This window comes from Asterias rubens, chromosome 4, assembly GCF_902459465.1.
Source record: "Asterias rubens chromosome 4, eAstRub1.3, whole genome shotgun sequence".
Taxonomy (NCBI): Eukaryota; Metazoa; Echinodermata; class Asteroidea; order Forcipulatida; family Asteriidae; genus Asterias; species Asterias rubens.
Window position 1 is genome coordinate 5664205 of NC_047065.1, and position 13259 is coordinate 5677463.

Below are 13259 nucleotides of genomic sequence, written 5' to 3' on the forward strand. Positions count from 1 at the left end.
AGCTATGAAATGGTATTAAAATAATGGTAAGGCCCTCCGCCGCCCTCGGGTAAACAAAATAAGGGAATGCTGTGCGCGTCGCGCGTATCGCGTGATGTGGCACAACAACTGTCCTGGCCGTTGCTCTCGACCAATAGGAATGAACAAACTGTCTTATAAGCTCACGTGTCATGCCCGTGTTGTTAACACTTTTTACTGGTCTTCAACAAAGGTTTATACACACCCACGTGACGGTCTCTCCACCAATAGGAATAGCGAAACTGTCAGAGGTATTTATGACTTCTCTTGCTGAGATAGTAGTGGTTTGAACTAAATTATCCATTATGTTTGACTAATGATCTTGACCTAACCATGATGTATAGAGAGGCGCAATTTTGTACCTGACTCTTCCTGGCATATCCCAACGAAAAGATCGCACATAAATACAGGTCATTTCGACCCAAGACTGAAGCCGTCAGGCGCAGATCAAGGGGCGGGGGATGTACGCCCCTCCTACTGTCAGGAAAAAAACAAACATTTTTTTTATTGAAATCGGAGGTTGAGCTATTGTGAAATTCACGTATTGGAGGGTGTCCAAAAGTCGTGTATCTCATCATACCGAGTTCCACCGTCAGGGACGTTGAATGAGTCTTGACTCAAGTCCTTTTATTTCCAGTCCAACTGCCTATTAAACGTCAGAAGAAAGGAAAAAACTGGTTTCTTAGTTATCATTGAATGGAGGTAGTTCCACCTTTCTCAACAATTTCACTGTTTTTCAGGTTAAACTTGTTTTTCGTGAAGGATTTTTTTGTATAAAGTGCGGGTATAAGTTTGGGATCACCACATGAAAATCACATGGAAATTTGGTTGGCAAACCTGTTTTTATCAAGGAAGAAATGTCATGCTAAGCAAATTTGTGTGCTTAGTAGCTCTATGAAATTGGGCCCTGATGGTGGTATATAACGCCATATGGAAAAGTCTTACAATGTGTCCATGGGTGGATTTCACAAAGAGTTAGGACTAGTCTTAACTCGAGTTAGGACCAGTTACTCGTCCTAACTTAGGACTATCCATGCAATTTGTTTATGTCCTAGGAATAGTCCTAAGTTAGGACCAGTCCTAACTCTTTGTGAAATCGACCCCAGGTCACATTATCGTTACCTGTGTAAATCGTTATGTGCCCAAGCGATCAGAGACTCCACCATCATTCGTTCTGATACAGTCACACCGTAGCCCTTGTAGTTTGTGTAGCGAGTCGAGAGATAACGTATAATAGCCGGCCTGCAAATAAGAAGAGGGAAAGGTTAGTTTCGTTATGTTGATAAACAACAATATTAGCATAAAACAATACTTGGTAACGAATTATTGGGAGAGGTTGATAGTATGAAACATTGTGAGAAACGGCTCCCTCTGAAGTAACATAGTTTTCGAGAAAGAAGTAATTCTCCACGAATTTATTTCGAGACCTCAGAATTAGATTCTGAGGTCACGAAATAAAGCATCTGAAAGCACACAACTTATGTGTAAAAAGGTTGTTTTGTCTTTCAATTATCTCGCATTTTTGACGACCAATATATGAGCTCAAATTTTCACAGGTTTGTTATTGTATGCATGTAATTGAGATACACCAAGTGAGAAGACTGTTCTTTAAAAATTACCAATAGTGTCCAGTGTCTTTCTGAAATAATATTAAATGTAGAATGCAATTAATTTGGGCGCAGCGAGGTAGTGAGGTAGTGTCATGTTTTTTGTTAAGTACTGTTGATTATCTTACCCTTCGAAGATGGTTACTTCTCCGTCAACCAAAATTGGGACGTCCTGGTGTGGAAGACTACTTGGTAGTTCAGGCCTCCGCCCGTTGGAATCTACCGGAGCAGCCGGATCAATATCCACCAGGGCATATGGGATCTTGTTCTGGAAATCAATTTTATTCACAACTGCTCAGTTTAAAATTCGTATTCCTCAATGCATCTTACCACTTATTGTTCAAAAGCTTTAGTATGATCTAAAACACCCCGACAAACGCTAACTCTCTACCTGTGACAAAAAAAGCAACCACCCCCATCGCACCATCTCCAATCATCTCGACAAAATTACCAAGAAACAAACAACAACATGCAAAAAATAAAATTAATTTAAATGAAACAGAACCATCCGGTCATTATAGCTGAACCTTGCAGAGCTAAACTGAGAATGATTTCATTTGTGAATGGTTTTGTAAAACATCTTTTTGCAAAGCATTTATTTAACTTGGACTATAAATTAGTTTAAAGGCAGTGGACACTATTGGTAATTGCCAAAGACTAGCCTTTGAGCTCAATCGCTCATCGAACTTGCGAGATAATAATGCAAGAAAAAAACACCCTTGTCACACTTCATTTCGAGACCTCAAGTTCTAAATCTGAGGTCTCGAAACCAAATTCGTAGAAAATTACTTTTTTTCTCAAAATCTGTGGCACTTCAGAGGAAGCCGTTTCTCACAATTTGTTATACCATCAACCTCTCCTCATTACTCGTCACCAAGAAAGGTTTTATGCTAATAATTATTTTAAGTGTTTACCAATTGTGTCCACTGCCTAATTGTGTCCAAGCAAACATCCAATGCCATGATCACTGATACACATTCAGTAAATTTTTGTCAAAACTTCTGGGTGTGTAACAAGCTCTTATATTAAATTTTCGATTGACGGTTTCAATTTGGAAGTAAGAGAAAGTATAGCGAGATATGACTTTCCATACTGCCGCCGCTGCGGTGGGCTATACTGACCCATGGCAAACGCGCCCATTCTGGCCGCGATTTGGGGATTACACATGTAAAACGGTGGAATTTATTGCAACAGTGTTGGAAATTGCCGCGCGCATTGTGCAAAAATACAGCCGCCGTGTTGCTGTGTGCTGGTGGTGGGGAAATAGCAGTACAAGTCCTAACAGGTTGGGTGATTATTTTGTTCAAACATCTTAACTCTCACCGATACCCTCGCTCTACTACTACGTTTAATAATAATGGCAAATAGCATGTTTGACCATCACTTGCCCCTCTTGTTTTATTTAACGGTGGGTCTGGTGTCCATGTCAATTCGACTTAAGATAAGCTTCACATTCTTTGACCATGCTTCGTTGCTTGGATGTGGAAGTTAATCTACTATAGGGGCCTACAAGAATAATTGATTTATTGAGCAAATATTTGGTAGCACTGGGCGGTGTGATTTCTTGCAACACGAGCACTGAATCAATACGACAGTGCAGTGCATGGACACTATTATTATTCGCAAAAATTTTGGTTGTTCAGGAGCTAGGCCAATATCTCATAGCCAGTAGACAATGGCGAGGCCATCTTCATTGTGTCCCTATTGTTTGTACATTACAGTAAAACCATCCGTCGGCCTTGATTTCACCAAAGCCTTTTTTCGAAACCATGGCTCGGGAGCTACGGCTCTGCCCAACCGTTGGAAGCTCCAACACACTTAACAACTACAACAACACACTTCTGTAACTTCTCCACACGTCCTAGCATCAATCTTTGAAGAAAAGAAAAATATGCCCCCTGGCCTCATGGTCAACTCCAAACAGCGGGAACCTTCACAAAACTGTGTCCCACTGTCAGTTGTTCTAGAGGATAATTCTCTCTGCCCAATAGACCATCCCTGTTATATCACACCTTTTCACACATAGAGCCACAGAGCATGGACTTCACGCAAACATTATTTTTGTACAGTTTGAAGACAATTTTAAAGGCAGTGGACACTATTGGTAATTACTCAAAATAATAACCAGCATAAAACCATACTTGGTGACGAGTACTGGCGAGCTGTTGGTAGTATAACACATTGTGAGATAATTTTGAGAAAGAAGTAATTTTCCATGAATTTGATTTCGAGACCTCAAAATTAGTGCACACAACTTCGTGGGACAAGGGTGTTTTTTCTTTCAACTTTATCTCGCAACTTCGAAGACCAATTTGAGCTAAGGCCAAATAAATAAATAAATAAATAAAATGATCGTCCCCGCCCGCATCCTTTTTGGGGGCCGCATCCTTTTTTTTCTTCTTTTTTTTATACTATTTTTGTTCCATAACACAATATTAGTGAATGCCTACCAGTAAATCTTGTTAGTGTTATCCGACCCTGTTAGTGTCCTCATGCAACTAATAGGTATAATAAGTTTGCAGTTGATTCAAACTGAAGAATTGGTGGCCTGTTTGATTTTAAATACTAAGCGGCCATCTTGAAAAAAAAAAAGTAAATAATAAATAGTAAGGTCCTCATCCTCCTCTTTTTTTTTTTAATTCGGACGATCAACTGGTATTTTTTTTATATTTGGCCTAAAGTAAAAGTTCACAGGTTTGTAATTTATGCATATGTTGAGAACTGCATATGTTGAGAAGACTGGTTTTTGACTTAACCAGTGTCTGTAAAACATGATGGCGCTCGTTATATTATAATTTTTATTGTAGGTGAACAACTCAAAACTTGTTCACCCGCTGCTTCTTACAACTCTTCCATGTGAAAATTATGATACAAAATGTAAACATTTCCCATATAGTTATTGTCTCGCCTGCTAGAATTGACCGAAAAAAACTATAAAATAATATGTAGGCCTATGTACAAAGTTAACAATTAAATAGAAACATCTTGAAAGGAAATTAAGCAAACATTGAAGATTTAATAATTAAAATTGGGGTACAAGACAATCAAGCATGTATGACTGTGAACAAAATATTTAAAAAATATTTTAACTAGAAGGATACAATGGTCTATACTTGAATTTAAAGGCAGTGGACACTACTTGGGTAATTCATCATAAAACCTTTCTTGATATACGAATAATTGGAGAGGTTGATAGTATAAAACATTGTGAGAAACAGCTCCCTCTGGAGTGGCGTAGTTGTCGAGAAAGACGTTATTTTCCACGAATTTGATTTCGAGACCTCAAGTTTAGATTTGAGGTCTCGAAGCGAAATCAAGCATCTGAAAGCACACAACTTCGTGTGACCTGGGTGTTGTTTTTTTTCACTGTTATCTCGCAACTTTGACGACCGATTAAGCTAAAAATTTCACAGGTTTGTTATGCATGCATTAACTATGTTGAGATACACCAACTGTGAAGACTAGTCTTTGGACAATTACCAATAGTGTTCACAGTCTTTAATCATTGTATATTTCTAATAGATTTTTTGAAACTGTGAAACCTTGAGACGTTTCTTACCTGCGCAAGATACAGCCAGACAGCCCTACAGGCGGGGATAACCGTATTAAAATATAAAGTGACTGGCTTATTATTGCCAGGCAGTACAGACGTGCCATTTGTGTCACCACTACCCGTTCCCGTAGAGCTGCTGGGTGAAGACCGAAACTTTCTAAACAGTGAGTCCATTGCGTGTGCCTCCCACTTCGAAACAGACCCGCAAGAGGAAAAAGAAACCTCCGTCTGCTGAGAGCTATCCAGCCGGCCACGTACAATCAAGGTTTACCCTCCCATTGACTCATGCACTAGTGCTCAAAGACATTTCTTGATGATTTCTTTTCCAAGTTTGAAGAGTAAGAATCTCGATCGATGCGTGATTAAGGCTCTCCTTACAATACAATGAGATGTCTCTGCACAAGTGCTTTCTATAAACACAAGTCTCAATGCTTAATGATGCAACGACCATGACAACTTTGTCCTCGTCTCGTAGTTTACGTGACCTTTACTGTGGGTTAGCAAGGAACTGACTCCAAGAATTCGGGCTCGCTCATCACCTTTGACCCCATGTCAACATTCTGCCCCATTTTTTGTTGGGAGTGCGCGCAAACTGAGCAAATTTGTTCAAACCCGAATCAAACATTTTACAATTAGACGGTATGGTGTAAGCCTTGTTTGAATAAAGGGACTTGCGAAGTGATGAAGACAAACATTGAATAAGGAAATCAATGTGTAGTGAAGAGGAATCAACTAGTGGTTTAATCCCAACGAGGCCTGGTTCTTGATAATTTTACCGAGACGAAGTCGAGGTAAATTATAAAGAACCAGGCCTCGGCGGGTTAAACCCTATAGTTGAAAACCGATTCAACACACTTTGATTCCAATTCATAAATACCTTTTCGGTCAAAACACATCAACACCTTTGGTCAAAACGTAAATAAATGCAAAAATTATAACTGTTCAATGACTTCTTTCAACACAACACCCCTCCAGCTATGAAATGGTATTAAAATAATGGTAAGGCCCTCCGCGCCCTCGGGTAAACAAATAAGGAATGCTGTGCGCGTCGCGCGTATCGCGTGATGTGGCACAACAACTGTCCTGGCCGTTGCTCTCGACCAATAGGAATGAACAAACTGTCTTATAAGCTCACGTGTCATGCCCGTGTTGTTAACACTTTTTACTGGTCTTCAACAAAGGTTTATACACACCCACGTGACGGTCTCTCCACCAATAGGAATAGCGAAACTGTCAGAGGTATTTATGACTTCTCTTGCTGAGATAGTAGTGGTTTGAACTAAATTATCCATTATGTTTGACTAATGATCTTGACCTAACCATGATGTATAGAGAGGCGCAATTTTGTACCTGACTCTTCCTGGCATATCCCAACGAAAAGATCGCACATAATACAGGTCATTTCGACCCAAGACTGAAGCCGTCAGGCGCAGATCAAGGGGCGGGGGATGTACGCCCCTCCTACTGTCAGGAAAAAAAACCAACATTTTTTTTATTGAAATCGGAGGTTGAGCTATTGTGAAATTCACGTATTGGAGGGTGTCCAAAAGTCGTGTATCTCATCATACCGAGTTCCACCGTCAGGGACGTTGAATGAGTCTTGACTCAAGTCTTTATTTCCAGTCAACTGCCTATTAACGTCAGAAGAAAGGAAAACAACTGGTTTCTTAGTTATCATTGAATGGAGGTAGTTCCACCTTTCTCAACAATTTCACTGTTTTTCAGGTTAAACTGTTTTTCGTGAGGATTTTTTTGTATAAAGTGCGGGATATAAGTTTGGGATCACCACATGAAAATCACATGGAATTTGGTTGGCAAACCTGTTTTTATCAAGGAGAATGTCATGCTAAGCAAATTGTGTGCTTAGTAGCTCTATGAAATTGGGCCCCTGATGGTGGTATATACGCCATATGGAAAAGTCTTACAATGTGTCCATGGGTGGATTTCACAAAGAGTTAGGACTAGTCTTAACTCGAGTTAGGACCAGTTACTCGTCCTAACTTAGGACTATCCATGCAATTTGTTTATGTCCTAGGAATAGTCCTAAGTTAGGACCAGTCCTAACTCTTTGTGAAATCGACCCCAGGTCACATTATCGTTACCTGTGTAAATCGTTATGTTGCCCAAGCGATCAGAGACTCCACCATCATTCGTTCTGATACAGTCACACCGTAGCCCTTGTAGTTTGTGTAGCGAGTCGCGAGATAACGTATAATAGCCGGCCTGCAATAAGAAGAGGGAAAGGTTAGTTTCGTTATGTTGATAAACACAATATTAGCATAAAACAATACTTGTAACGAATTATGGGAGAGGTTGATAGTATGAAACATTGTGAGAACGGCTCCCTCGAAGTAACATAGTTTTCGAGAAAGAAGTAATCTCCACGAATTTATTTCGAGACCTAGAATTAGATTCTGAGGTCACGAAATAAAGCATCTGAAAGCACACAACTTATGTGTAAAAAGGTTGTTTTGTCTTTCAATTATCTCGCTTTTGACCGAATATATGAGCTCAAATTTTCACAGGTTTGTTATTGTATGCATGTAATTGAGATACACCAAGTGAGAAGACTGTCTTTAAAAATTACCAATAGTGTCCAGTGTCTTTCTGAAATATATTAAATGTAGAATGCAATTAATTTGGGCGCAGCGAGGTAGTGAGGTAGTGTCATGTTTTTTGTTAAGTACTGTTGATTATCTTACCCTTCGAAGATGGTTACTTCTCCGTCAACCAAAATTGGGACGTCCTGGTGTGGAAGACTACTTGGTAGTTCAGGCCTCCGCCCGTTGGAATCTACCGGAGCAGCCGGATCAATATCCACCAGGGCATATGGGATCTTGTTCTGGAAATCAATTTTATTCACAACTGCTCAGTTTAAAATTCGTATTCCTCAATGCATCTTACCACTTATTGTTCAAAAGCTTTAGTATGATCTAAAACACCCCGACAAACGCTAACTCTCTACCTGTGACAAAAAAAGCAACCACCCCCATCGCACCATCTCCAATCATCTCGACAAAATTACCAAGAAACAAACAACAACATGCAAAAAATAAAAATTAATTTAAATGAAACAGAACCATCCGGTCATTATAGCTGAACCTTGCAGAGCTAAACTGAGAATGATTTCATTTGTGAATGGTTTTGTAAAACATCTTTTTGCAAAGCATTTATTTAACTTGGACTATAAATTAGTTTAAAGGCAGTGGACACTATTGGTAATTGCCAAAGACTAGCCTTTGAGCTCAATCGCTCATCGAACTTGCGAGATAATAATGCAAGAAAAAAACACCCTTGTCACACTTCATTTCGAGACCTCAAGTTCTAAATCTGAGGTCTCGAAACCAAATTCGTAGAAAATTATTTTTCTCAAAATCTGTGGCACTTCAGAGGAAGCCGTTTCTCACAATTTGTTATACCATCAACCTCTCCTCATTACTCGTCACCAAGAAAGGTTTTATGCTAATAATTATTTTAAGTGTTTACCAATTGTGTCCACTGCCTAATTGTGTCCAAGCAAACATCCAATGCCATGATCACTGATACACATTCAGTAAATTTTTGTCAAAACTTCTGGGTGTGTAACAAGCTCTTATATTAAATTTTCGATTGACGGTTTCAATTTGGAAGTAAGAGAAAGTATAGCGAGATATGACTTTCCATACTGCCGCCGCTGCGGTGGGCTATACTGACCCATGGCAAACGCGCCCATTCTGGCCGCGATTTGGGGATTACACATGTAAAACGGTGGAATTTATTGCAAAAGTGTTGGAAATTGCCGCGCGCATTGTGCAAAAATACAGCCGCCGTGTTGCTGTGCTGGTGGTGGGGAAATAGCAGTACAAGTCCTAACAGGTTGGGTGATTATTTTGTTCAAACATCTTAACTTTCACCGATACCCTCGCTCTACTACTACGTTTAATAATAATGGCAAATAGCATGTTTGACCATCACTTGCCCCTCTTGTTTTATTTAACGGTGGGTCTGGTGTCCATGTCAATTCGACTTAAGATTAGCTTCACATTCTTTGACCATGCTTCGTTGCTTGGATGTGGAAGTTAATCTACTATAGGGGCCTACAAGAATAATTGATTTATTGAGCAAATATTTGGTAGCACTGGGCGGTGTGATTTCTTGCAACACGAGCACTGAATCAATACGACAGTGCAGTGCATGGACACTATTATTATTCGCAAAAATTTTGGTTGTTCAGGAGCTAGGCCAATATCTCATAGCCAGTAGACAATGGCGATGCCATCTTCATTGTGTCCCTATTGTTTGTACATTACAGTAAAACCATCCGTCGGCCTTGATTTCACCAAAGCCTTTTTTCGAAACCATGGCTCGGGAGCTACGGCTCTGCCCAACCGTTGGAAGCTCCAACACACTTAACAACTACAACAACACATTCTGTAACTTCTCCACACGTCCTAGCATCAATCTTTGAAGAAAAGAAAAATATGCCCCCTGGCCTCATGGTCAACTCCAAACAGCGGGAACCTTCACAAAACTGTGTCCCACTGTCAGTTGTTCTAGAGGATAATTCTCTCTGCCCAATAGACCATCCCTGTTATATCACACCTTTTCACACATAGAGCCACAGAGCATGGACTTCACGCAAACATTATTTTTGTACAGTTTGAAGACAATTTTAAAGGCAGTGGACACTATTGGTAATTACTCAAAATAATAACCAGCATAAAACCATACTTGGTGACGAGTACTGGCGAGCTGTTGGTAGTATAACACATTGTGAGATAATTTTGAGAAAGAAGTAATTTTCCATGAATTTGATTTCGAGACCTCAAAATTAGTGCACACAACTTCGTGGGACAAGGGTGTTTTTTCTTTCAACTTTATCTCGCAACTTCGAAGACCAATTTGAGCTAAGGCCAAATAAATAAATAAATAAATAAAATGATCGTCCCCGCCCGCATCCTTTTTGGGGGCCGCATCCTTTTTTTTCTTCTTTTTTTTATACTATTTTTGTTCCATAACACAATATTAGTGAATGCCTACCAGTAAATCTTGTTAGTGTTATCCGACCCTGTTAGTGTCCTCATGCAACTAATAGGTATAATAAGTTTGCAGTTGATTCAAACTGAAGAATTGGTGGCCTGTTTGATTTTAAATATTAAGCGGCCATCTTGAAAAAAGTAAATAAATAGTAAGGTCCTCATCCTCCTCTTTTTTTTTTAATTCGGACGATCAACTGGTATTTTTTTATATTTGGCCTAAAGTAAAAGTTCACAGGTTTGTAATTTATGCATATGTTGAGAACTGCATATGTTGAGAAGACTGGTTTTTGACTTAACCAGTGTCTGTAAAACATGATGGCGCTCGTTATATTATAATTTTTATTGTAGGTGAACAACTCAAAACTTATTCACCCGCTGCTTCTTACAACTCTTCCATGTGAAAATTATGATACAAAATGTAAACATTTCCCATATAGTTATTGTCTCGCCTGCTAGAATTGACCGAAAAAAACTATAAAATAATATGTAGGCCTATGTACAAAGTTAACAATTAAATAGAAACATCTTGAAAGGAAATTAAAGCAAACATTGAAGATTTAATAAATTAAAATTGGGTACAAGAACAATCAAGCATGACTGTGAACAAAATATTTAAAAAATATTTTAACTAGAAGGATACAATGGTCTATACTTGAATTTAAAGGCAGTGGACACTACTTGGTAATCATCATAAAACCTTTCTTGATATACGAATAATTGGGAGAGGTTGATAGTAAAACATTGTGAGAAACAGCTCCCTCTGGAGTGGCGTAGTTGTCGAGAAAGACGTTATTTTCCACGAATTTGATTTCGAGACCTCAAGTTTAGATTTGAGGTCTCGAAGCGAAATCAAGCATCTGAAAGCACAACTTCGTGTGACCTGGGTGTTGTTTTTTTCACTGTTATCTCGCAACTTTGACGACCGATTAAGCTAAAAATTTCACAGGTTTGTTATGCATGCATAACTATGTTGAGATACACCAACTGTGAAGACTAGTCTTTGACAATTACCAATAGTGTTCACAGTCTTTAATCATTGTATTTCTAATAGATTTTTTTGAAACTGTGAAACCTTGAGACGTTTCTTACCTGCGCAAGATACAGCCAGACAGCCCTACAGGGCGGGGATAACCGTATTAAATATAAAGTGACTGGCTTATTATTGCCAGGCAGTACAGACGTGCCATTTGTGTCACCACTACCCGTTCCCGTAGAGCTGCTGGGTGAAGACCGAAACTTTCTAAACAGTGAGTCCATTGCGTGTGCCTCCCACTTCGAAACAGACCCGCAAGAGGAAAAAGAAACCTCCGTCTGCTGAGAGCTATCCAGCCGGCCACGTACAATCAAGGTTTACCCTCCCATTGACTCATGCACTAGTGCTCAAAGACATTTCTTGATGATTTCTTTTCCAAGTTTGAAGAGTAAGAATCTCGATCGATGCGTGATTAAGGCTCTCCTTACAATACAATGAGATGTCTCTGCACAAGTGCTTTCTATAAACACAAGTCTCAATGCTTAATGATGCAACGACCATGACAACTTTGTCCTCGTCTCGTAGTTTACGTGACCTTTACTGTGGGTTAGCAAGGAACTGACTCCAAGAATTCGGGCTCGCTCATCACCTTTGACCCCATGTCAACATTCTGCCCCATTTTTTGTTTGGGAGTGCGCGCAAACTGAGCAAATTTGTTCAAACCCGAATCAAACATTTTACAATTAGACGGTATGGTGTAAGCCTTGTTTGAATAAAGGGACTTGCGAAGTGATGAAGACAAACATTGAATAAGGAAATCAATGTGTAGTGAAGAGGAATCAACTAGTGGTTTAATCCCAACGAGGCCTGGTTCTTGATAATTTTACCGAGACGAAGTCGAGGTAAATTATAAAGAACCAGGCCTCGGCGGGTTAAACCCTATAGTTGAAAACCGATTCAACACACTTTGATTCCAATTCATAAATACCTTTTCGGTCAAAACACATCAACACCTTTGGTCAAAACGTAAATAAATGCAAAAATTATAACTGTTCAATGACTTCTTTCAACAAACACCCTCCAGCTATGAAATGGTATTAAAATAATGGTAAGGCCCTCCGCCGCCCTCGGGTAAACAAAATAAGGGAATGCTGTGCGCGTCGCGCGTATCGCGTGATGTGGCACAACAACTGTCCTGGCCGTTGCTCTCGACCAATAGGAATGAACAAACTGTCTTATAAGCTCACGTGTCATGCCCGTGTTGTTAACACTTTTTACTGGTCTTCAACAAAGGTTTATACACACCCACGTGACGGTCTCTCCACCAATAGGAATAGCGAAACTGTCAGAGGTATTTATGACTTCTCTTGCTGAGATAGTTGGTTTGAACTAAATTATCCATTATGTTTGACTAATGATCTTGACCTAACCATGATGTATAGAGAGGCGCAATTTTGTACCTGACTCTTCCTGGCATATCCCAACGAAAAGATCGCACATAAATACAGGTCATTTCGACCCAAGACTGAAGCCGTCAGGCGCAGATCAAGGGGCGGGGGATGTACGCCCCTCCTACTGTCAGGAAAAAAACAAACATTTTTTTTATTGAAATCGGAGGTTGAGCTATTGTGAAATTCACGTATTGGAGGGTGTCCAAAAGTCGTGTATCTCATCATACCGAGTTCCACCGTCAGGGACGTTGAATGAGTCTTGACTCAAGTCCTTTTATTTCCAGTCCAACTGCCTATTAAACGTCAGAAGAAAGGAAAAAACTGGTTTCTTAGTTATCATTGAATGGAGGTAGTTCCACCTTTCTCAACAATTTCACTGTTTTTCAGGTTAAACTTGTTTTTCGTGAGGATTTTTTGTATAAAGTGCGGGTATAAGTTTGGGATCACCACATGAAAATCACATGGAAATTGGTTGGCAAACCTGTTTTATCAAGGAAGAAATGTCATGCTAAGCAAATTTGTGCTTAGTAGCTCTATGAAATTGGGCCCTGATGGTGGTATATAAACGCCATGGAAAAGTCTTACAATGTGTCCCAGGGTGGATTTCAAAGAGTTAGGACTAGTTAACTCGAGTTAGGA

At 39.6% G+C, this 13259-nt stretch overlaps 1 protein-coding gene across 2 annotated transcripts; it reads right to left on the minus strand.

Annotated features, from left to right (window-relative positions):
* Positions 1-1136: 1136 nt before the first annotated feature.
* On the minus strand, positions 1137-11558 carry LOC117288802 (glutathione S-transferase theta-1-like). Of its 2 annotated transcripts, XM_033769645.1 has the most exons (3): positions 11286-11558; positions 7881-8020; positions 1137-1260 (listed from the first exon to the last, which is right to left on the minus strand). In XM_033769645.1, the coding sequence occupies exons 1-3, from the start codon at positions 11451-11453 to the stop codon at positions 1137-1139; spliced, it is 432 nt and encodes a 143-aa protein (XP_033625536.1). In that variant the 5' UTR covers positions 11454-11558. The 2 variants fall into 2 exon arrangements, 1 of the variants encoding a protein (XP_033625536.1); XR_004518912.1 differs by lacking the exons at positions 7881-8020; positions 11286-11558 and adding an exon at positions 1754-1828 and having other exon boundaries at positions 1199-1260.
* Positions 11559-13259: the final 1701 nt, after the last annotated feature.

Excerpts from the sequence above, each read along its gene's own strand:
- LOC117288802 (XM_033769645.1), bottom strand. The coding sequence starts at position 11,453 with ATGGACTCACTGTTTAGAAAGTTTCGGTCTTCACCCAGCAGCTCTACG. Across the intron at positions 8,021-11,285 it reads TCTGGCTGTATCTTGCGCAG|AACAAGATCCCATATGCCCT; the intron begins GTAAGAAACGTC and ends ATTGATTTCCAG. Across the intron at positions 1,261-7,880 it reads GAAGTAACCATCTTCGAAGG|GCCGGCTATTATACGTTATC; the intron begins GTAAGATAATCA and ends TCTTATTTGCAG.